This window comes from Electrophorus electricus, chromosome 13 (genome assembly GCF_013358815.1).
Source record: "Electrophorus electricus isolate fEleEle1 chromosome 13, fEleEle1.pri, whole genome shotgun sequence".
NCBI classification, from domain to species: domain Eukaryota; kingdom Metazoa; phylum Chordata; class Actinopteri; order Gymnotiformes; family Gymnotidae; genus Electrophorus; species Electrophorus electricus.
In genome coordinates this window covers 3,578,790-3,602,022 of record NC_049547.1, presented here as the reverse complement: position 1 = coordinate 3,602,022, position 23,233 = coordinate 3,578,790, and the positions used below count along the sequence as shown (strand labels likewise).

Here is a 23,233-nt window from a genome sequence, read left to right as displayed (position 1 = left end):
CCCGGACGGCATTGCCTCTCATGGGATGATAATAATGATGATGATCGGCTTTCAAATAACGGATTTTTAAAAAAAAAGACCATCGAAGAAGGAAAAGACTTATTTTAAAGTTTTCTTAAAAAATAAATAAATAAAAAATCGGTAAGTCTTTCGAACTTCTGAATTGCCCGAAGCCTAAATTTTTGAAGGCAACAATGAGTAAACCTAATATTTATTATTTATGAAATTATGCATTCTAGTTGACACGGAGGTTATTAATATTAAGTATTGTGGCATTCTGTTTTTGCAGACTTGTCTATATAATTAGTTTTTTAAATAAATAATTAATCTGTTTCTGCACACTCGGCAAAGATACCTTCACATTCTCTACCTGCACCTACGGAACGGTGTAATAACCTGTTGACTTCAGTACTCTGGTGACTTTAACTGTCCTGCTAGAAAGCTTGTTTATAGTTTGAAACAAAGCTTCTTTTGGTGCGTTATAATGAAGGGCATTCCAAAGTGGGCAGAAATCAGATATTGTTTTTGCCTTGTAAGAAGACTACAATACTGTTCATAACCTCCATACCCATGTTAAAGGATAAGCCTGTTGATCAATACATTTCATGTGCTCCTATCACCATATTATCTTTTGATCTCTCAGTGTCCAGGCTAATGCCCATTGGTTGTGAAGTTCTCTTCCTAGTATTTGGATACCAGCCCCCCTTTTCTATCCTCTACTCCCTCGGTTGCTCCCTCTCTTTTCCTCCATTAAATAAACAATGTGGCTTCACAATATCAGTAAAAGTAAACCAGCTGTATGCTGTCACTTGAAATAACAACACTTGAAATTAGTTGAGTGACTTAATCCTCGCCTTATAAGGGAAGCTGCCCGGGACTTCTCTGCACCGGGACATGGCTCAATCCACACGGAATCACAGTCTATATTCTCCAGGAATAGTTGTGCATTGATCATCCTTCCATTTCTGGTCTACTGACTTGCAGCTTCTCTTGGAACGGTGTGTGTGTGCACTGTTTAATCCCCCTTCAGGACAAGTTACAATTGCCAGACCTGGTGTTAGTACTGCAATAACATTGGGTTTCTAAATAGCAGAACCGCACCCACTAAAATATATGATATGTACAGTAGGCCTAACTATTTACCCACTGGGAGTAGTCTGGTTTCATTTGCTATGTTCTCAGTAGTTTCTGTTTTTGGCTTTTTAAACTGCCTTCTAGCATTAATATTCTACTTGCTATCTTATTGTCAGTAACACTGCTTGGTAATTCTTTGGGAAAAAAACAAGGCTGTGGATACCAAAGTGCCCTTTTTATAGGCTTTGTGTCATGGCACATGATGTTCATGCTTCCTAGATTGGGTACAACTGCAGCTTGAGTTATTGTACACATATTTACCACATATATACACATGCATAGCATATTTGTGTAAAATATGAAGTGAATAATGCCAGTTTGGAGGATGAACCACTGTTTGCTCAAATGAGCAGTTCTATATTCTACACTGACATTCGTATGCTGAAAACTTTCCATGGGCTCCGACCAAATAGGCAGAAGGAGCTGGATCGCGTGCACCATGCCTGAGTTTGAACGTATGGAGGGGAGCAGAGAGCAGGCTCAAGGGAGCGGAACATAGGCTCTGCCAGCTGTGATAAGAGAATTCCTGCTGAGGGAGGGAGCCTAATTCTCTGATAAAGTCCCCCTTGCAACCTCCTGATACGAGAGAGAGAGAGAGAGAGAGAGAGAGAGAGAGAGAGAGAGAGAGAGAGAGAGAGAGAGAGAGAGAGAGAACAACTGCTGCCATGCCTTCACCAGGCCCTTTTCACTGAATGCACACTATGTTTCTTTTGTCCTTGGCTACTTATATACTTCTCAGTACATACTTGTGTCATAGATGAGGAAATTCTTTGCAAATCAGTATGATGATTTCACTATGTAGAGACAGAACTACAATTGCATTGTTATTGGGAAATTTAAACTTGGATGATCACACAAATATCTGCTGGTAGGTATCTAAAAACCTTTTAAGTTCTGGCTCACTACTTAAGAGGGCAATATATGGACTTGTTGATGTTTGGAACCAAGCCATCTTAGCAAGTCTAGTGGTGGTAGTTCCACAGCTTTTGTGGCTTGGGCTGAAATAGTGTCGAAGGGAAGAATTGGAGGGTGCAGTGGAATTCGTACAAACCTATTTCCTGCTCAGTACAGCACAGCCGAAATGTTTATAGCCTTCTATGAATCACAGCTCACCTGGATGGAGCCTGAGCACGGCTGCATCACAAAAATGGGCAGACATGAATAAATGAGCTTGAAAACATGCAGTTTGTAATGATGACGTTTGTAGGAGTTTCATGTTATTTCCCTCAGAGGGGTTGCCCAGCCCCTATGTGAGGTGATAAGGCTAGACAAGCATGGCATGTCTCATGAAGATAGAGCTATCTTAGTGGCTAACCTTCATCCATCATTCCACACATGCGCACACTCTTGAGCCAGTCATGGCACACAACATGCGTGGTGGTCTGTGCAAATGTGACCAGTAAGGTCCTAAGCTGGCATTGCTGGAGGCCAGTGCAGTTTTGTGTTGGGCTTTGTTTGTTTCTAGAACTTTGAGAACTCTCTTAGCTTATTCCATTTCTTTATGGTTTCAAACATATTGCACACATTGGCAACAAAGAATCTTAAATTAGAAATTTCTACTTACAAATAAGCCCTTGTCAAAAGATCAGAGATTTGTGTTTTCAATAACAGCATATGATGTATTATGATGTCTTCATGGACTATAAACTTCAGGAAAAAGTCATCTGTGAGAGTATGTTATGCTTTTTTTAAATTTCAACTATAAACAGAAGGTTTGGAAGACATTCCTATGCTGTTATGTTCTATTCAAGGGAAAATGTGACCTCAGAGTAAGCTATAGGTGCGCAACAACCATCTCACAAGGTTGTCATGTCACCTAGATACCTATTTCTGTTTCTACATAAAAGTAGTAATGGAATCTCTGTCTCATTTCTCTTTTCAGATCATCCCCCTGTCCTAATCCACCTCTCCTAGCCTCCTGGCCTCAACCTCTCCCGGCTTCCAGGTCTCCTGGCATTGCTATCCCCGTTTTTGCTTCTCACAGCCATGACCACGACTACTGACTTTGACAACGCTGAGATCACGCAACAGTACAGCCGCATTAACACACGCTTCGAGCTGGCCGAAGAGGAGCTCGACAACGACCACAGCACGGCGCGCCTCTTCGAGCGCTCGCGCATCAAAGCTCTCGCCGGTGAGTTCTGGTCGATTGACCTTTCACGCGAAGGACCTTGGTCCTATGTGCCATTTTCTGTCAGAGCAGTGGTGAAATGCATTTGACAGTTTGCTGTTTGAGGCTTGTTACTCCAGCTCTGGGTCCTTGAGGTGACCACCCAAAAAGCACCCTAGTGCACGAACCCAGGCAACTGCGCCCCCTCAACTGGCTCAGTGTTTGCCACATATCCAGCGTGCCTCTGTGTGACAGATCTGGACAGCTGACCTGTCTGTCTGTGCCTCAGGCTCAGCGCTGTGGGAAACGAGAGCCTGTCACTGCTGCCACACCTATGAACTGACTTTTCTTATACAGGGCTCTTAAAATAGCTGGGAGCCAGGACACAGACACATAGGTGTTCCATAAACCCACCTATACTGACTGGGTCATCTCCAAATCTTGGAGATAAACACTACACCTGGATATAGTACTTTGGGAGGATTTGATTGCAATGTCAGCAATCCACACATTATTTGCACAAATCATTTCAGGGGATAATGATTTGAAGATCACTGAAATTACACATAACAGGAAGTCTTTAGGAAGGGCAGGCCACACTCTTGCATTCTGTTTAGGACCAGAACATGCTGTATGACCTGGTATGATGCGTCCCATGTGTGCAGTGAGCTTTCTGTAACGCAATTAAGAGTTTCCTGCCTAATAAGATAGAGAGTGAGTGAGGGGAAACTGCAAATGCAGTGAGATCAAGGAGAGGCTCCTTTTACATCCTTTTAGAAAAAATATTCTGGTGTGGGATAAGAAAGTGTATTTCACATTAAGTATGAATGGTTGCATTCCTATTTAGAATTAGGTACACATTCGTATGGCCAAGCAAATGCTTACACTTTTTTCATCACACATGGCGACAGATATTATGTTTCCAAAACACTCCAACTTGTGAGGTCTTGTGAGGTATATAACTATACATTTCCCGTTGATGAAATCGTAGCTGTGTGTGGCGAGGAGGAAGTGAGCAGGGAGATATCGTATGCACAAATTGGGCGGTGGTTATCCACTTCGCTCCTTGCTCTGCCTGCGAGAGCCAGAGCTGCGTCACTCCGGAGCGGGAGGGGGAGGGAGGGAAGGAGGGAGGGAGAGGGAGAGAGAGAGAGAGAGACGAGAGACAAGCGAGAGAGATGAAAGTAAAGTAGGAGAGAGGACTCTGAGAGGAGGAGGACCGCGGCTCACTCCGAGCCTTTCCGAGTTTGTTGTGGCGGCGTGCCTGCCGCTGGTGGGCCAAGGATGAGTAGCCCGTGTCTGTATCGTGCCATGCCCGTTGGCCAGAGCCGGCTGCGGGAGCTGAAATGCAACGTGAGGAGCAGCAGGGAGGCTGGTGTCATCCGCACCAGTACGGCCCCCCGGGAGCTCACCGCACGGGCATACTCAGCCGCCAAGGAGGTCCCCGTGCGGCTCAGCACCCCTGCCAGCCGGAGCAGGAGCACGCCGCCTGCACACCGGTCCCAGCGGCCCGAGAGCAAGCGGGTGACAAAGGCTGACGGGCACGCCAAGCCTGAGCGTGAGCGCCTGCCTGAGAGGAATGGTGTCCGGACAGGTATGGCGCCGCCTGTGGCCTCCACAAGCCTCTCCTCCTTCGCCTCCTCCTCCTCGTCCTCCTCGTCCTCCTGCGCCCAGCGGCCGAGCCGAACCTCGCTGCCGCTAGCACCTCCTTCGTCGTCCTCTTCGTCTTCCTCCCAGAGTATCAAGCGCACACGCTGGCTCAGCTACAGCACCTCCAACATCTGCTTCAACTCCGCCTTCGATGGGAGGTTCAGGCAGCTCCAAGGTACAGCTCATCTCTGGACCCTCCCTGCCCTGGTGGACCTTCTCTCTGTTTCCTGGGTTTTGTGGGAGAAGGAGGGAGACTTACAGTTTGCTGTTCTGCTGCTGTGGGGACAACTTCTCTGCCCCATGCTGATCTGTTTTCAAATCACTGTCGATTTCATTCATTTCACATGTTGCAATTGATCGCTACTAAATATTTATTGGTGCAAATCTACGATCCAAACCCTTCCATTTTTTGCTTTATTTTGCATTGTTTTTGTTCATATTTCTGTAATTGTCACTGGAATTCTTTACACTGTTGCTCTCCTCTCTCTCACTGTTGTCTGCACCACTTCTTTTCCCTCTTCCCTTTAGCAGGACAATGAACAGTCTTGGTGAAATAAACCGTCTTTTGTATTTTTAGGTTTCAAGGCTGCTGTAAAACAGCTGGATGGGGTTTCAGTGTGCCATCCTGTTATAATGATCTCTATTCCCTCCGTCTCTCTCCTCTGCTCGTTTGTCGTGCGATGGATCTCTTTCCGTGACCTCCAGCCTCCCAACCACACTTCTGTTTCTCTCCATTAGCCTTTAGCTGTCGGCTCCTTTAAGCACACTGAATAGAGCCGTCCCATTCGCTGATTCGGGGGGCGGGGTGAAGCAGGGGGCGGAGCAGGGCGGGGCGGGGGGGGGGGGACAGGGTTGCTCTGCACAAGAAAAGTCCATCAGTATGAATAATTGACTGCCCTGTCGCTATAGAGCTCGAGTGATTTGAGACCAACCTGAGACACATGGAGCTGAAGAGGGTTGAGCAGATCCCACCTGCGCGAGAGAGGGCAGAGTTTACACTGCACCCTTCCGCCGCTCAACCTGCTGAGATCTGCCAGAGAGAGGCACTCAGCAGGAGCTGTGGGAGGACAAAAATACAATAGCTTTTATTTTGAAAGCGCTTCCACCCTGCTGGACCACATCTGGAGCATTGCTTCCAGACCACACACAGCTGATATCGGCCGGTAGCACTTTGCCCATTCAGAATAAGTTTGCCTCTCTTCCCTGGGGGACATTTAACAGCTGGAGAGCTTAAATCAAGTCACTAGTTAATGACTTACAGGGGTTAATAGCTACTTTGAGCCCCTTCCCTGTGCAATCAAACAAAGCCTGAGTCTTCATTCATGAAGTATGGCCATGCTGTTTTCTGGTGCCATGAGGGCTTGAATCATTTATAACATACATCATTAAGGATGTGGTGTTCTCGCATCTTGTTTAGGAGGAACAGGAATAAATGTGTAAAAACACTGGGGTCCAGAAAGAACTAAGAATATGCGAATCAATTTGAAAACAAAAAACATGTAACTGTTTTCTTATTTAAAAGGTAGTAATTTAGCCATGAAATACACTGTTACAAAGGTCAAGTTTATTTTCAAAAATTAACTTATGAACAAGAAATAAGCATATTTAGTTCATACTAGGCTAGATTGACCGTTTTCTCTCACTTTGCCCACAAGATGAGCGAGAAGCAGTACAAAAGAAGACCTTCACAAAATGGGTGAACTCCATCCTGGCTAGAGTCAACTGCCGCATCTCGGACCTCTATCTGGACTTGCGGGATGGAAGGATGCTCATCAAACTTCTGGAGGTCCTGTCTGGGGAGAGACTGGTGAGTGTCTGCTGCTACAACCAAGCCGAAGTCGATAATGACCTCAAGGTAATGTTTCACAAATGCCCACTTAGCTGGAGCTGTTGTGAAGCGTCTTTTTGCCCTCCCCAGCCAAAACCCACTAAGGGCCGAATGAGGATCCACTGTCTGGAGAATGTAGACAAAGCCCTTCAGTTCTTAAAGGAGCAGAGGGTGCACTTGGAGAACATGGGATCGCATGATATCGTAGATGGCAACCATCGCCTGATCTTGGGCCTCATCTGGACCATCATCCTTCGCTTCCAGGTTGGCTGATTACTGCACACACCTCAGAGCTGAGATTCAACTGTAGCCCACTCAGTGCAAGTAAATAAGATCCTAATCCCTTACTGACGTGGTCTATTTTACAGCTACCATTGCACAATGTAGCTGAATGCAGTTAGAATTGTTACTAGTGTCAAAATTGCAGGGTAGATATGAGCATATAGTGCTTAAATATTTTTTATCTTGCATATGTGAGGATATACTTTAGGCATTGTTATTATAATGAATTATGTTTCATTTTTAAATATTTTTTCCCCATTCTTTCTAATTTTTGGAGTGAGTAGAGGATTTTTTGGAGTTACGTAGTATCAGAGAGAGATGGACTGTGCAGTCTTCATTCTATCTAAATGGCTGTTCCACTACTTAACGCAGTTTGTCCAGAACCAACACGTTCTTATCTGATCTTGCAGTAGACCCACAGTACAAGCCTTTTCTTTTGTGTATCTAATGTTCAGCGTGGCTTGTATTCCTTTTCTAATCATTGTATTTGACAGCCTGTGTATTTTTAGCTCAGAGAGTTCAAACAATAGGGTCTGATGTATAATATAATCTCTCCTAAAGTAAAGTAAAGCAGAGATAAGGAGAGGGTGCTGTTGACTCAGTTAGGATGCTTCAGCGGTGTACAAATATCTATATTTGGCTTCCAATACCTTCACATCTCTCAGGGCTTAAACATTTCCTAGACTCATTCAGGTCTTCTAATTAACAAGAAGTTGCATGGAAAAATAACGTTCTTGATTAAGAGGGCAGTAGTTTAATTGTTAACCTTCATAAGTCATTCTTGCTTTAAATCAATGTGCATTTAAATGTCATTAAATAACAGTGTGAAATGAAGTTTGCAGAATGCTTCTATAGTATACGCATGTGCATATGTCAAAAAAGTAAAACAATAATAACAGCAAAAGTATAAAAGACTTGAACAGTTTAGTGCTTGATGTTTCTAATTTCTCTTTAATTGTGACCCACAGATTCAAGACATTGTGGTAGAAACAGGACAAGCTGACCTGACTGGTAAACAGGAGACACGCTCTGCCAAAGATGCCCTGCTGCTTTGGTGCCAAATGAAGACTGCTGGGTAAATTTCATCAGATTCACCAGTGCTATCAATATGGCAAAATGATGAGGGCCAGTATGGCTTTGGTGCGTCATTCATTTTGTATTATTTTATATTTTCAGGTATCCAAATGTAAACATCACCAACTTCACCACAAGCTGGAAAGACGGCTTGGCTTTCAATGCGCTTATACACAAGCACAGGTACTGGGAAAACATATTTTCTCATTTCAGAAATTAGTTTTCTCCATAAAATACTCAACTTATATTTCCCTAATTTGTGTGCTTCTTTATGTCATTAGGCCAGATCTAGTAGACTATGGCAGCCTGCAGAGATCCAACCCAACCCACAATCTCCAGCAAGCTTTCAATGTAGCTGAGCGGCAGCTTGGAGTCACCAAGCTCCTAGACCCAGAAGGCAAGTTTTTTGTTTTTGGGCAATATTAGGTATGGCAGGGCTTTTGGATATTAAAATCTACCCAATGCAAATTATGCTTTAAAATTTTACTTTTTTTTTTTTTTTTTTTACAGCTTTTCCATTTGAAAGAGGTAACCTCTGTGTGTATTGTCATTTGCAGATGTGTATACTGAGAATCCAGATGAAAAGTCCATCATCACATATGTAGTTGCATTCTACCACTATTTCTCTAAGATGAAAGCTCTGGCAGTTGAAGGCAAGCGAGTTGGGAAGGTGAGAATGAACGGTTGTGTTTATGTTTGTCTGCTTGTCTGTGAGGGCGAGTGATGCATTCGTGTCAAAATTATACTAAGTGTGCTTGTCATTTGCCAGGCGCTAGACCATGCCATTGAGACAGACAAGATGATTAATAAGTATGAGACACTTTCTTCCGACTTGCTGACATGGATTGAACAGACCATCATCATCCTGAACAATCACAAACTTGCCAACTCTCTCAATGGAGTCCAGCAACAACTGCAAGCCTTTAACTCTTATCGCACTGTGGAGAAGCCTCCAAAGTAAGCCCACAAACATACCAATTGCAGTTCTCTTAAGCTGACCTAGGCTAAAGCCTCTAATTATCTACTTTACATCTCAATATCCGCAAAGATTTCAGGAGAAGGGCAACCTGGAGGTGCTTCTCTTCACCATCCAGAGCAGAATGAGAGCCAACAATCAAAAGGTTTATACTCCGAAAGAGGGAGCACTGCTGGCAGACATCAACAGGGTGAGACACTGTTCCAACACTAACAAATACCCATGAGGGAAGTGAGGTTTCTCATAGAACTAAGTCACCCAATCCGGTTCTACGCATGGATATTTGGGTTTTCGGACTTACTGTAATTTTATATTACCTATGGTGTAACACGAGTCAAACTGTTATACTGGTTGTTATGGAGTACATGTCCCCTGGGCCAGGCATGGGAGCGGTTGGAGCGGGCTGAGCATGACAAAGAACGCGTACTGAGAGATGAGCTCATCAGGCAGGAAAAGCTTGAGCAGACGGCCCGCCGTTTCGACAGGAAGGCTGCCATGAGAGAGACCTGGCTCCAGGAGAACCAGAGACTGGTAGCACAGGTAAGTTATGCACTGCACACACACTGCATACAGAAGAAGATCGTCCTACCAGTGCTACATCCATGTGTTGCAACCTTACAATGTGCCACTTACTTGTACTGTCACTTTGTAGGACAATTTTGGGTATGATCTACCAGCAGTGGAGGCAGCGAAGAAGAAACATGATGCCATAGAAACAGACATAGCAGCATATGAAGAGCGTGTACAAGCTCTGGTTGCCTTGTCTAAAGAGCTGGAGGCAGAGAGGTACCACGATGCTAAACGCATTGACGCAAGAAAGGACAACATTTTGAGACTGTGGGATTACCTCCAGGTGCTTCTCAGCGGCCGAAGGAGCCGTCTGGAGAAAAACCTGACCTTGCAGAGGATCTTTCAGGAGATGCTTTACATCATTAACTGGATGGATGAGATGAAGGTAGATACAGCGTGATGGGTGCTCAATGTGTATTATGAAATGACTTGATTCTTCACATATTTCTACAAACATGTCTGCACCATTTTCATGTCAGAAAGTTCTTGTCAGCAAATACAAAGGAGTAACTTTGCTTCAGCATTTTCCATTCATTGTGTTTCAGTATGCTCCTTATGACTTGTAACTGATGCATTTGGTTAGGCTCGTCTGCAGTCCCACGAGTTTGGAAAGCACTTGCTAGAAGTAGAGGATCTTCTGCAGAAGCATGCTTTGGTGGAGGCCGACATCACTGTGCAGGCAGAGAGAGTGAACACTGCAAATGCAGCTGCACTGAAGTTTGCAAATGGAGACAGTGAGTAAAACAGACCTTTACATTTTTTTTTACTTTTGACCTATTGTTAGTGTCAAAATGGTTGTATTTGTAATTTAGATTGATGTGGCAGACACAACACAGCTAAACCAAGCTTTTGACTAATTTGTGCCCTCTGCCTTCCTAATCAGGCTACAAACCTTGTGACCCCCAAGTGATTCAAGACAGGGTACAGCATTTGGACCTTTGCTACCAAGAGCTGTGTGCACTTGCAGCACAGCGCAAGGCCCGCTTGGAGCAGTCCCGTCGTCTCTGGAACTTCTTCTGGGAGATGGCACAGTTAGAGAGCTGGGTCCGGGAAAAGGAGCACATATTCTCCTCCCTTGACTATGGCAAAGACCTGACCAGTGTGTTGGTGCTGCAGAGCAAACACAGTGCCTTCGAAGATGAGTTGGGTGCCCGGCGTGAGCACCTGAAGCAGGTGATGGATGAGGGTGAGAAGATGGTTATAGCCAAGCATTTTGGTGCCCCAAAAGTGCAACAGCGCATGGAAAGTGTCCAGAGTCAGTGGCAACAGCTAGAGGAACTGGTTGCTTTCCGCAAACAGAACCTCCAGGACATGCAGCGCTTCTTCCAGTTTCAAGGTGACGCTGATGACCTCAAGGCCTGGCTGCTGGATGCGGTGCGGCAGATGAGCAGTGACGACATTGGGCATGACGAGTACACCACACAGAGGATGCTTAAGAGACATCGTGTTCTGAGAGATGAGGCCGCTAAGAATGGGGCCACCATTGATAATCTCACCAAACAGGCCAATTCACTGCCCGAAGAGCTAAAGAACACACCAGACATCCAAAGGCGTCTGAATGACATCAAGGATATGTACATGGAGCTGCTGTCTCTCTCAGACCTTCGGCAGCAGAAACTGGTTGACACCATGGCGTTGTACATAATTTTTAGTGAGACGGATGCATGTGAGCTCTGGATGAGTCAGAAGGAAACATGGCTGGTAGGACTGGAGGCCCCAGAGAAATTGGAGGATCTGGAGGTGGTTCAGAATAGGTAAAAGTTCTGGATTATTAAGACACGAGCCTAGCGTTTGAATGTGACAAGTATGTCATGGTGGAATGACATTCAGTATTTCCTCATTTAAGTATATAAAGGCATTACTGACAGTCATGTTTTTACAATACAAATTCTAACAAGCACTTGGTAGTTATTGCAGTTTGTATGGTAAAAGTATGGCAAAAACTTAACCATTCTTTAATGATGCTCATTCTTTAATTATCTTTAAATTTATACTGTGTTGTCAGGTTAAGCATTCTTGCTCAAGATATGGGCAACATGCAGACACGGGTAGACAATGTCAACAAAGCAGCCAAGCAGTTAGAGGACAGCAAACACCCACAATCAAAAGAAGTGAAGGACTGTCAGATTCATCTCAATAAGAGGTGAGAGACATTTACTAAGAATAGATTTTCAAGCCATGCTTTCTCAATTTAGCCCCCCCCCCCCAAGTAATTTACTTATCTCTTCTTTCTCCTCACAGGTGGGAGGCATTTAAGGCTATGGTGGAAGATAAGAAGCAAAAGGTGGATTCAGCACTCAGTCTGCACAACTATGGGCTTGAATGTGATGAGACAGGGGCATGGATAAAGGACAAGACACGAGTCATTGAATCAACACAGGATCTTGGGAATGATTTGGCTGCAGTCATGACCATCCAGAGGAAACTATTTGGCATAGAGAGAGACCTAGCTGCTATTCAGGACAAGCTGGATTTCCTGCATGGTGAGGCCCAGAAGCTTGTGAAAGATCATCCAGAGAATGCCCCTGACATCCTGGCCCGACAGGCCGAGCTAGACAAAGCATGGGACACTTTGAAGCAAACGCTAAAGGACCGAGAAGACTCTCTCGGAGAAGTCAGTAAACTACAAACCTTCCTGCAGGATATGGATGACTTTCAGGCCTGGCTTTACAAGACGCAGAAAGCCATTGCATCTGAGGAGATGCCTACAAGTCTCCAGGAGGTGGAGGAGCTCCTAAGCCTCCATGATGCAGTGAAAGGAGACATGGATGGCCATGAGGAAGACTACCATCGTATCAGAGATACTGGCGCAGGGGTCATTCGGGATCAGGAGGATGATCCAACGTACCAACAGCTGGAGCAGAGGCTAAAGGGTCTAGACAAGGGCTGGGATGAGCTGCACAAAATCTGGGACAGCCGTAAGCACTTTCTGGACCAAGGCCTGGGCTTCCAACAGTTCTCAAGAGATGCAAAGCAAGCTGAAACAATCTTAAACAATCAGGTGAATACTTTACAGTTCTGTCCTTCACACAAAGAATCTAAGAGTGACCTAATTCAACACTTATTCACACTTACATTTATATTTACCTTTACTAGGAGTACACTCTGGCCCATCTGGACCTGCCTGACACTCTGGATGGAGCGGATAAGGCCTTGAAAAAGCATGAGGATTTTGTCACCACCATGGACGCTAATGAGGACAAGATAATGACCACACTTGAAGGAGGTCAAAGGCTGGTGGACAGTGGAAACCTTTATTCAGTAAAGGTGAAAGACAAGATGAACATCATCGAAGACAGGTATGCACAATAAAATGATTTTTCACTGTAAATTTACCCACTTATCTGTTTTTACATTCAGTGAAGGCCACCCAGAATTTTCTTACATAATACTGTGTCCTAGTTTTACTTGCTGTTATCATATAACTTTAATGTACATTATGCCAGTGGTTGTTATTCCTAGTTCTGGAGATCCTATGCTTCACAAATTTTTTTTCCTGTATTATGCTGGATTCAACTCATCAGGTAATTATCAAGCCATTCATGAGCTGAATCAAATGTGACAGATAAGGATAAACTGAAGGAAAGTGCAGTGTAAGAGGCCCTCAAGTCAGAGTGAGAACACCCTTTTTTTTTATATTGTGCGAACTCAGCTGTATGGAGGTTGCTGCAGAAAGCGTTATTTGACTCATTTAGAAGAGTAGTGCTCATCAGTATCATTACTGTGGTTTTCCCTGCCCTAATATACCTTATCAGCATTAAATTACTGAATCAAGTGTACTTTTATAGGAAAAACACACTGGACTGGATTTGAAAATGATTTCTGTAGTGCAGTAGTCCTTTGAACATTATGTTTATGTTTTGCTTTTTTTTCTCCCAAAGCAAGTTTTAGTGATATCACTAAGAGTGTGCAGTTTTTGTTGACGGGTGCTGCGTCAGCACTGACACGAGAGCATTAAGCCATGAAGAGGATGTCTATATTTTTCCCATAAGTGCAGACTGTCTGCTGTAGTGCGAGATGGGCGCCTGTTTTGATAGGTATTGATCTTATAGTAAGAGTGCTCTGGGATAAGGGGCAGAGTGCTGTTAAAAGTGAAATCTCCGTACTGTGAGTTGGGAATATACAACGACCGTGCTTACACATATTTACTCAGGAACAAAAAAAAAGAGACAAAAAATACATTTGTTTCTATGCTCTAGACAAACACTAATTAATGTGTGTGTTTCTACAGGTATAAAAAGAATCGAGACAAAGCAAAGGAAGTCTCTGATAAACTCAGAGACAACAGAGAGCTACAGCACTTTCTACAGAACACTCAGGATGTAAGTAAAAGCTTTGTCAGAACTGAATGTGAATTTAGCCTTCTGTCATGCCTCGATGGTGTCCAATCACTTTGCACCATTTCTTAGCTTACTCTTTGGATAAATGAGAAGATGCTGACCGCTCAGGACACCTCCTATGATGAAGCTCGTAACCTCCACAGCAAATGGCAGAAACATCAGGCCTTTATGGCTGAATTGGCTTCCAACAAAAACTGGCTCGACAAAATTGACCAGGTACATGACTGTTTGGGCCCAAGCTAAAATGCTTTCCATTCATGTTCATTGATGCTACAAATCTCTGCTATTCCTATTTAACTACTGAAAGAACAAGAATGTGAAATCCAGAACGTAAACTCTGAAACTAATCTCAAAATTTAGGAGGGTGAAGAATTGATGACATCAAAGCCAGAGTTTGAGCCCATTGTAACAGAACATCTGGCTAAACTTCATGAGCTCTGGGACAAGCTCCAGCAGACTACACAGGAGAAGGCACGCCTGCTCTTTGATGCTAACCGTTCGGAGCTATTTGACCAGAGCCTGGCTGACTTGAAGAAATGGCTGGCTAATCTTCGGCAGCAGCTCCATGGTGATGTGGATGAGGAGGTTAAAGATCTCACTAGTGCCAATATCCTTCTCAAGAATCACCAGGTATATATTGTTGTTCTTTTTGAAAATCAATATCCTTTGACCATATTTATGTGGTCTGCACTGTTTATCTTGATATGACTTTTCAATTTGTCATCTTGACATATGACCCATGCAGATGACTGAGAATCAAGTACGAGACAGGGGATGGGAGTTGGACGAACTGCAGGAGACCATACAGGTACATGGATCCCTAAAAGAAGACCGGCCTGAGCTGGAAGTCGAGCATCAGAAACTTCAAAAGGATTTTCAGCAGCTTCTCACACCTCTGGCCCAACGCAAAGGAAAACTGGAGGCAGCTAAATCCATCTATCAGTTCTACAGAGACTTGGCAGATGAAATAGTGAGTAAGACACAAAGCAGAGTCTTGGACGTCTGCTCATTTGCAGGACCTTGCACCTGACCTGTTTGTTTGTTACTGTATTTTAGCTCTGGGTTGAGGAGAGGCTACCCATGGCCATGTCGCTGGAGCATGGAAACAACCTTCAAACAGTACAGCTTCTGCTGAAGAAGAATCATGTGGGTTACTTTATTTACTTTGAGCCATGATTGCAAGATTCAGCTTTAGCTCTATTTTGATTTTAGACCACATGCCCCAGGCTTACCGTTGTTTTACTTTTGATTATTATTCCCCCCTATCTTGTGCCAATGCAGTCTCTCCAGAAGGAGATTGAGGGCCACCAGCCGCGTGTTGATGAAGTTCTGGAGCGAGGCAGGCATATGATGGCAGCTGCCGCGGGAAGTCCCGAGGCAGAGCACATGTCTGAGGAAATGAAAAAGCTGGAGGAGGTGTGGGCACGTCTGCAGGATGAGATGGCAAAGCGGTGGGCACGGCTGAACGGCTCCAGCGATGCCCAGCAGTACTACAGCGATGCAGACGAGGCTGAAGCCTGGATCGGCGAGCAGGAGCTCTACATGATTGCTGACGAGAAAGCAAAGGTGAGACTGTTGCTGAAAAAGTGGAATGTGAAAGCTGGAAGACAGCAAGGAGTACTTTGAAAGATCGTATGTATCAAAGTCATTTAAAACCATGTGCTTTGTTATTACAAACTCGGTTATTTATTCATTAAACTAAAGGTGTATTATTAACCAACTGTTGTGAATATTTCAGTAACTACCTTGAAACTAATTTAGAGGTAGCTACGCGTTACAAGAGTGTGAAATAAAAGCCACTGGTGGTTGTATTCTAGTTCAATGGTATCTTAAACTCTAACCTACTATACTGGCTAGGATACATTCTATTAGTAAATGACCAAGCACTTTTGTAAGTCAGTCTGGATAAGAGCGTCCGCTAAACGCCATAAATGTAAAGTGGAAATGTTTGGAATGAGAAGGGTCAAAGGTCATGCTGTTTGTTTTCATCTTCACTCTCGCTTGTAGGATGAGCAGAGTGCCATGATTCTGCTGAAGCGGCACTGGATCCTGAAGCAGGCTGTAGATAACTATACACACACGGTCCACGAGTTGGCCCACCGTGCTCAAAGGATGCTAGCTGAGGAACACCCAGAAGGGTATGCCGAGTTAACAGTGATTTGACCTTACATTTCCCATAGAAGGAGATCCCTAACTATGAGGTTTACGTTGTCGTTCTTTGCAGGGAGGCTGTCATCCGGAGGCAGGGTCAGGTGGATAAGGTGTATGCAGGCCTGAAGGAGCTAGCAGAGGACAGAGAGAAGACGCTAGACCACACATACCACCACTTCCTGCTAAGTCGGGAGGTGGAGGATCTGGAGCAGTGGATCGCTGAGCGTGATGTGGTGGCTTCCTCGCAGGAGATGGGCCAGGATCTGGACCATGTCACGGTACTGCCGAACGTGCGCACACACTCACAAACGTAGTGGTCCGAGACACGCAGTGCATCGATAGCTTTAAACAATGGCAACAGTTCAATCACACAATTTCTTCAGAATTGTTTTATGGGTGAAAATGTCACAGGACAAAAATGAGTTGCTTGTCATTTATTGTTCTCACGATTGCTTCACATGTTTAAATGGTCCTCAGATACTGCGGGACAAGTTCAGGGAATTTGCAAGGGATACAGGGACCGTGGGCCAGGAGCGAGTGGACGCGGTGAATCGGATCATTGACGAGCTTATCGAGGCCGGTCACAGTGAAGCAGCTACTATGGCTGAGTGGAAGGATGGGGTGAACGAAAGCTGGGCCGATTTGCTAGAGCTCATCGACACCCGTACCCAACTTCTTGCTGCATCCTACGACATTCTCAAGTGAGTTGCAGGAAAGTTCAGAGTCATTACAGTCAGCCTTACCAAACATAAGAAATACTGTAGTAAGAAGTCATTTACGGTATTTAGCTGACGGTTTTATCCAAAGAAACTTATAATTATGACTGAGTATAACTTGACCAATTGAGGGTTAAGGGGCCCAGCATTGGCAACTTGGCAGTGGTGGGGCTTGAACCAGCAACCTTCCGATTACAAGTACCTTAACTGCTGAGCTACCACTGCCCTGGTGTCCTACCGCTTCAAATTTGTCTTGCAGCCAGATGTAAAAAATAAGGAAAGTGCAACAAGTAAAGTATTCTTCCAAATAAATACACTGTATGTAGTGTAGGGAGAAGAGTTATAATCTGTCCCCCTGCTCAGGTACTTTTGTGATGGGAAAGAGTTGGTGGTTCAGATACAAGAGAAACAGAATGAGCTTCCTGAAGATCTTGGGGAGGATTTCAGCAAGGCAGAGTCTTTTCATCGCATGCATGCAGCCTTTGAGAGGGACATCAGCTCTCTGGGCAAACAGGTAGAGAAGGAAGCTCTCTACTCCTCTTTTCCTTTTGCCCCAGAAAGCCTGAACAAACTTTGACATAAAAAAAATTAAAAATGGGAAGATTTTGATGAGACGTTTCTCTTTCTGCATTTTGTTTCTCTGAAGGTGCACCAGTTCCAGCAGACAGCAGCACGTCTGCATGCTCAGTACGCCGGTGCCCAGGCTGGCAACATCAAGGAAACAGAGAAAGCAGTGGTAGACGCCTGGAAGGGCCTACTGGCCGCCTGCGAAGGCAGGCGGAAGCAGCTAGAAGAGACAGCCGGCAAGTTCCGCTTCTTCACCATGGTTAGGGACCTAATGGCCTGGATGGAAAGTATCATCCAGCAAATCGAGACCCAGGAGAAACCCAGGTGAGCGGGGCGTTTGATAGGAGAAGGATAAAAGAGTTCATTACAAAGTGCCATGAGACTGAAATGTCTCCAACTGGTCATGTTCTGTTTTCAACCCTAGAGATGTGTCATCAGTGGAGCTACTAAAGAAGTACCACCAAGATATCCATGCGGAGATTGAGACCCGAGTGCCAAAGCTGAATGGTTGTGTGGAGCTAGGTCAGACCCTTGTGGCACGGAAGCACAAAGACTCGGAGGAGGTGAGCAGAAAAGGAGCAGTGCTTAGTTTGAACTGTCTGTAGTTTATTGTCATGTGTGTCTGTGCATGCATTATTTGCAATTGACCCTCACTGTCTCCTACAGATCAAAGAGAGGATGATGCAGCTGATAGTAAAGAGGAAGGAAATGATGCTTAAGTGGAATGACAGATGGGACTGGCTTAGACTGTGTATGTGATATTTTTATGTTGGGGGGGGCGGTATTTACATGCATCCTCGTATACTCTTTATTATTGAGGCACAGATAAGTTCCACTTGTTACTGCAATGTCTCCCTCTAGTGTTGGAGGTGTGCCAGTTCGCCCGGGACGCCTCTGTGGCAGAGGCTTGGCTGATAGCGCAGGAGCCGTACGTGGCCGACAGGGACCTGGGAGAGACCGTGGACGAGGCAGAGAAGCTGATCAAGAGGCACGAGGCTTTTGAGAAGTCCTCTGCCACCTGGGAGGACCGTTTCTGCGCACTGGAGCGGCTCACTACAGTAAGGCTGCCAGTGTTGCATGGATGTGTGTGTAGTAGAGAGTTCACGCACAAAGTCATTTGTTTTGTTTTTTTTGCCTCAGCTTGAGCTACTTGAGCTCCAAAAGAAGCAGAAGGAAATGCAGCAGTACAGACAGGAGGAGGAAAAGGAGAGCAGGTAACAGGAAATACAAGACTGTTCATGTCCAACATGCTCAGAGTTCCACCTACTAACCCCTTACCACTGGCCCATAGGAAAGAAGACACAGGTTTTATTGAGGAGTCCTCACATCTATACACAATAGAGGAACAGTCCCTGGTTAGTACGCTGTAACAATACTTTATCTTGCTGCCATTCCATTTACATTTTTTGCTTTATGTCTTTTATTTATTATTATTTTATTTGTTATATTCTTCTTTTCTTCTAAATTTGCTCTTACGCATACTTTAATTTGCCTCGAGGTTGAACAGTTCTTTCTCAGGTCTTGCCCTACCTGTGCGTCTGTGTTTGTGTTCAGGCTGACCTGGCAGACGTGGAGCCCAGCTCAGGCCAGGTGGAAGACACCGTGGGGGATTCGACTGTGCTCGTGCTTTCAGACATTCAGGAGAGTAGCTACATGGAGCCAGCTGCCTCCTCATCCACTTACATCACCGAGGAGACGGAGCAGGCCACTCTCCCCACTGCGGCTCCGCAGACTCAGGCCACACTGATGGAGGGGACCCTGGCCCGTAAACATGAGCTGGAAGGGCCTAATAAAAAGGCATCCAACAGGTAATGGATGCCGATGGTAGCTGGTGATCTTTGCATCCTGTATCATGATGTCAGTTTTGCTAAACACTTGTGCAGTCTATTCTATTTTATACTTATAGCTAGTTTAATAATTAACTACATTTTCAAAACAAAGATAGTGTGGCATTATTACCTTGCAACTTAGTATAACAGATTTTGTTACCTTATCGCTTGTCTCAGGTCCTGGAATAACATCTACTGCGTGTTAAAACCTGGGCAGCTCGGTGCCTACAAAGATGGCAAGAACTTTGCCCATGGTGTCACATACCATGGTGAAAACCCATTGTCACTTAGCAATGCTACATGTGAGGTGCTGACCAGTTACAAAAAGAAGAAACAGGTGTTTAAACTACGGTAAGAATGCAAAATTTATTGTTGATACAAAACTCGTGTAGGTAATGCTAGTATCATTATCACATGATCAGCACACTTGCCTATTATTCCTGCTTTTGTATTTTCGCACTGAGCTTCTACAGGTGAACTGATCCATCAGTCACTAGTATTACCAGCATTTATTCTGACTTCAAATGTCATCCAGCCTCTTTCTTGTGAATGTTCCTTTGAAGCCTATTCATGTTTGGATTTTCTAGTCAATATGAAATTTAGAGTGAATTGTTTCCAGCTTTATATAAAAAAATAAAATGACCATCTGTTGTCTTTTGTATATTTCAGGCTTGGAGATGGCAGTGAATACCTATTCCAGTGTAAAGATGAGGTCAGTTTCATGTTAAGAGAGCATATTTTACTTTTAACGCTCATTCTTCAGTTGCTTAAATGTGGTCTTGATGAAAGTTCAGATGAGTTCATGATGTTTTATGAGTTTATGAGTTTATGTGTTTTAATGGCCCGTGTGATGTTTCCTTCACCAGGAGGAGCTGCAGATCTGGACTCGAGCCATAGAGAAGGCAGCACAGTCAGCCACAGAGGAGCCAGATCCGGGTCCCTTGGAGGCTCAGGCTTGGAGCTTGCCACAACCTTCGTCCTCCCATACCACCCCAGAAGTCCCTTCTGCCAAAAAGGACAAGGAGAAGAGGTTCAGTTTGTTTACCAAAAAGAAGTGAAGGGAGCCCCAGTAGTCCAGGACCTCATAGAGAACAGGCAAAAAAGGACAAATTGTGCAAGGGAAGAAATTAAGAGCTTTTTAACACCATGCTACTTTTTTTACATTATATTAGTTTGTATGATTGAAAATGGCATCCCTGCCTGTATGTAAGTCAGTGAACTGTGGCTAAGGTCCACATTTTGCGTTAGTTTTTTTACCTTAGGTTTTCCTAAATCCTGACAGATTCATATTTTATGCCAATAAAAATACAAGACCACTATTATTACAGTCAACCAAAGATTGTTTGTATCTTTTTTCATTACTTGATTTTCTTAAATGCATGCTTTCTTTATATTATGTAGTTTATTTTATTCATATAATAAGTGTTTTGTCAGTTTGCATTACTCTTCCAAATAATGGTTGCAAAATGTGATACTGTGCTCTTTTTTTGGAACTTGTAGAATTTGTAGAATTAATCAGATATTACAGAGTTTCTGTAAGTGCTGTTTAGCCATATAGAGGTTTAATCATGAGGTTTAGTCTATACACTGTACACTACAGTATGAAATTAGCACGTGTTCCAAGCACAGTTGTCAGAGGGCTTTTTTATTGTTCAAGTATAGCAATGTTTTTTGTCCCCATAATAATGGATATGGGATTCAATTTTTGGAATTGACAAAGATGATAGTAGGCTAGAGAAAAGATAGACAATGTGTAGAAAAGTGTATGAAGTACTTTTCGGAACCCCTAATATGCCTCAACATGTTTGTCTAATGCATGAATGAATGTGCTTATTTCATATGGTGCTATGTGATTACATATGTGTTTTACCTTCTCATATCGAATGAGCTCTAATGGTCTCTGATCCATATGGACAAAGACAGCCCCAATTTTAGAGCAGCAAAAGCATGCATCATGTGTCTTCTTTTCATCTTCATCATATTAAAGTCTCAATATATATGCAGATATAATATTTGGTCAGCACCATTCAAAGCAATCACAGGAGACTCCTGAAACAGTTTGCCCAAACCAAATGTTCACTTTCACAATGTGTAACGCAAAGAATGTTACAATGGCAGTAGGGTTGTAACACAAGAGGCAGTGATATCAAGGCAGGCGAAAAAGACATTGTTATGAGTATGATTAGAGTATTATATATAAGCACAAAATAAGAATTTATGATTTTGTTTAGGCTGCAGTTCTCAAAAAATATATCATAAATGTACATTACATGTATTTGGTGCATAACATTTAAGGGAAAAGTATATAATGTTATGTAATCGTGTCATTAATACTTGATCGAATCCGATCTTCTGGAATGTTCCTTCTTACACCTGTGTTTCAGTCACTGCCTGTTTGTGTATACTCGACTTCCTAGACACTCCCTCTATACCACCTTGGCTTAATATACCTCATGTTGCCCAAGTATTCCATTCTTTTAGGTGGTGCCACCATGCTAGGATATCTAGAATGGGTTTATAATGGGGGTAGCATCTTTTTTAAATGGTCTGTTAAAAACAGTAGCATACCAGGACATACGTTATGCGATCTGTGTGTCATTCACTTGAGAGTCGAGTTACCTTTTTACGTTTTCTTCTCTCCTTTAATATTTGCATATTCAGAGCACAAACCATGTACAATAAGATGAAGGAAAGCCATAGGGATGAACTTGTAAGACCAATAAACTCTTTGTTTGCAGTTGAATTTTCCATTTGTATGGTCTTCAGAGATAAAGTTCCTTTAAGCAGTGGCTATCACATGCTCTCTTTCTGTGGAGTATCCTCACTAATACTTTAGTGAATATTTTATTTAATATCTGTTTGGTAGTTTTTGGTTGATTTATGTATTTTCCCAACTGTAAGGAGATGCTATATCATTTTTACAATATACTGCAGTTTTAGGTATGTGTATCGGTCACCTTTGTGGTCTTACATTTTCTTTTTCACACTTAAAGCCTCCCTAAATATGTGTTTTCTTTCTAACGAGGTTAATATTGTTCTGATGAGCACACAAGGAGCATATATACTAAATATGGCATGAATGGCATTCCAGTGCCACTTCACCAGAATTACTTCCTTTCTTCGTTAAAATGCGAATGGTGTGTCTACAGACTACATATAGGATGGGTGTGCTTTTCAGACCAAATAAGGTCTGGTCCTAAACTAATCCTAATACTAACTGTTTATGAAAAGTAAAAGACAGACCTAGTTCTATTTATGAACTCAAACCCATGCATTCCATGAGCAGGACTTGAAGCTCTGCCTACGTTTCCATGCAATGTATCAAATACATGCCCACTTTTATTCTGTGTATGGATTCAGACACACCCACTTGTATTCTGTGTATGGACTCCCACCAGTCTGTAGCCTGCAGAGAGGAATTACTGAGTGAAGGTGAATCCTATGGCTATATTCAGATTACCACCCTCACTGTTCCATTCTAATTTTTTGCTCAGATCGGATTTTCCGGTTCATATTCATAATTGCGAGTGATCTGTCTGTAATGTGAGCACGTCTCTCCAGTGAAACGACATTGGTACATTTTTTTCCACTAATCCGATCTGTTTAAGTCGGATTTGATTGTAAATGTATCGTATGAATGTAGCATATGCGCTGCTGAAGATCTCCCCCTGCTGACGACAAGGGGAAGTCCAGAGTTTCTCTCTCCTGATTGGTCCTCCCTGGTGTTGACTGCACTGATATCTTTCCTTACTTATTTTCAAATGTGTGGACCTTGTTAAATAACAGGCTCATTTACACTCCTCTGTTTGCCCTTTAAAATTTTCTCTGCCACAGCTGAGGGTGTGGGTGCTCGCATTTCTCTTTGTCTGGAGGTCTATCCGTGACTCTGGATTCTGATGCTTTTTTAAAAAAACATTATAGTCAGGGATTGACCTGTATTAATTTTCTCAGATCTTTTTACCCCTTTGCCTATAATTTTTGGAATACGCCCAAATAAAATACAAAT

The 23,233-nt window shown here is 43.6% G+C and overlaps 1 protein-coding gene across 2 annotated transcripts; it reads left to right on the top strand.

Moving 5' to 3' along the window:
- Nucleotides 1-100: 100 nt before the first annotated feature.
- sptb (spectrin, beta, erythrocytic) lies at nt 101-21,970 on the top strand. 2 transcript variants are annotated; one of them, XM_027004858.2, is made up of 37 exons: nt 101-141; nt 3,017-3,268; nt 6,550-6,701; nt 6,813-6,986; nt 7,973-8,079; nt 8,181-8,261; nt 8,360-8,475; nt 8,636-8,748; nt 8,848-9,035; nt 9,127-9,244; nt 9,436-9,594; nt 9,707-10,009; nt 10,208-10,358; nt 10,508-11,378; nt 11,630-11,767; nt 11,866-12,625; nt 12,721-12,923; nt 13,856-13,946; nt 14,034-14,180; nt 14,325-14,594; nt 14,710-14,934; nt 15,021-15,110; nt 15,246-15,530; nt 15,972-16,102; nt 16,189-16,393; nt 16,593-16,816; nt 17,195-17,345; nt 17,478-17,722; nt 17,823-17,961; nt 18,065-18,149; nt 18,260-18,456; nt 18,539-18,612; nt 18,690-18,753; nt 18,953-19,206; nt 19,405-19,578; nt 19,897-19,939; nt 20,094-21,970. In XM_027004858.2, exons 2-37 carry the CDS (start codon nt 3,121-3,123, stop codon nt 20,283-20,285), a joined length of 7,068 nt encoding a protein of 2,355 aa, XP_026860659.2. In that variant the 5' UTR covers nt 101-141; nt 3,017-3,120; the 3' UTR covers nt 20,286-21,970. The 2 variants fall into 2 exon arrangements, with proteins under 2 accessions (XP_026860659.2, XP_026860660.2); XM_027004859.2 differs by lacking the exons at nt 101-141; nt 3,017-3,268 and adding an exon at nt 4,514-5,069.
- The last annotated feature ends 1,263 nt before the right edge of the window (nt 21,971-23,233 follow it).

Coding starts and splice junctions, on each gene's coding strand:
- sptb (XM_027004859.2), top strand. CDS start 4,529: ATGAGTAGCCCGTGTCTGTATCGTGCCATGCCCGTTGGCCAGAGCCGG. Junction 14,181..14,324: donor GGCTCGACAAAATTGACCAG/GTACATGACTGT, acceptor CTCAAAATTTAG/GAGGGTGAAGAATTGATGAC. Junction 15,531..15,971: donor TTGCTGACGAGAAAGCAAAG/GTGAGACTGTTG, acceptor TCTCGCTTGTAG/GATGAGCAGAGTGCCATGAT.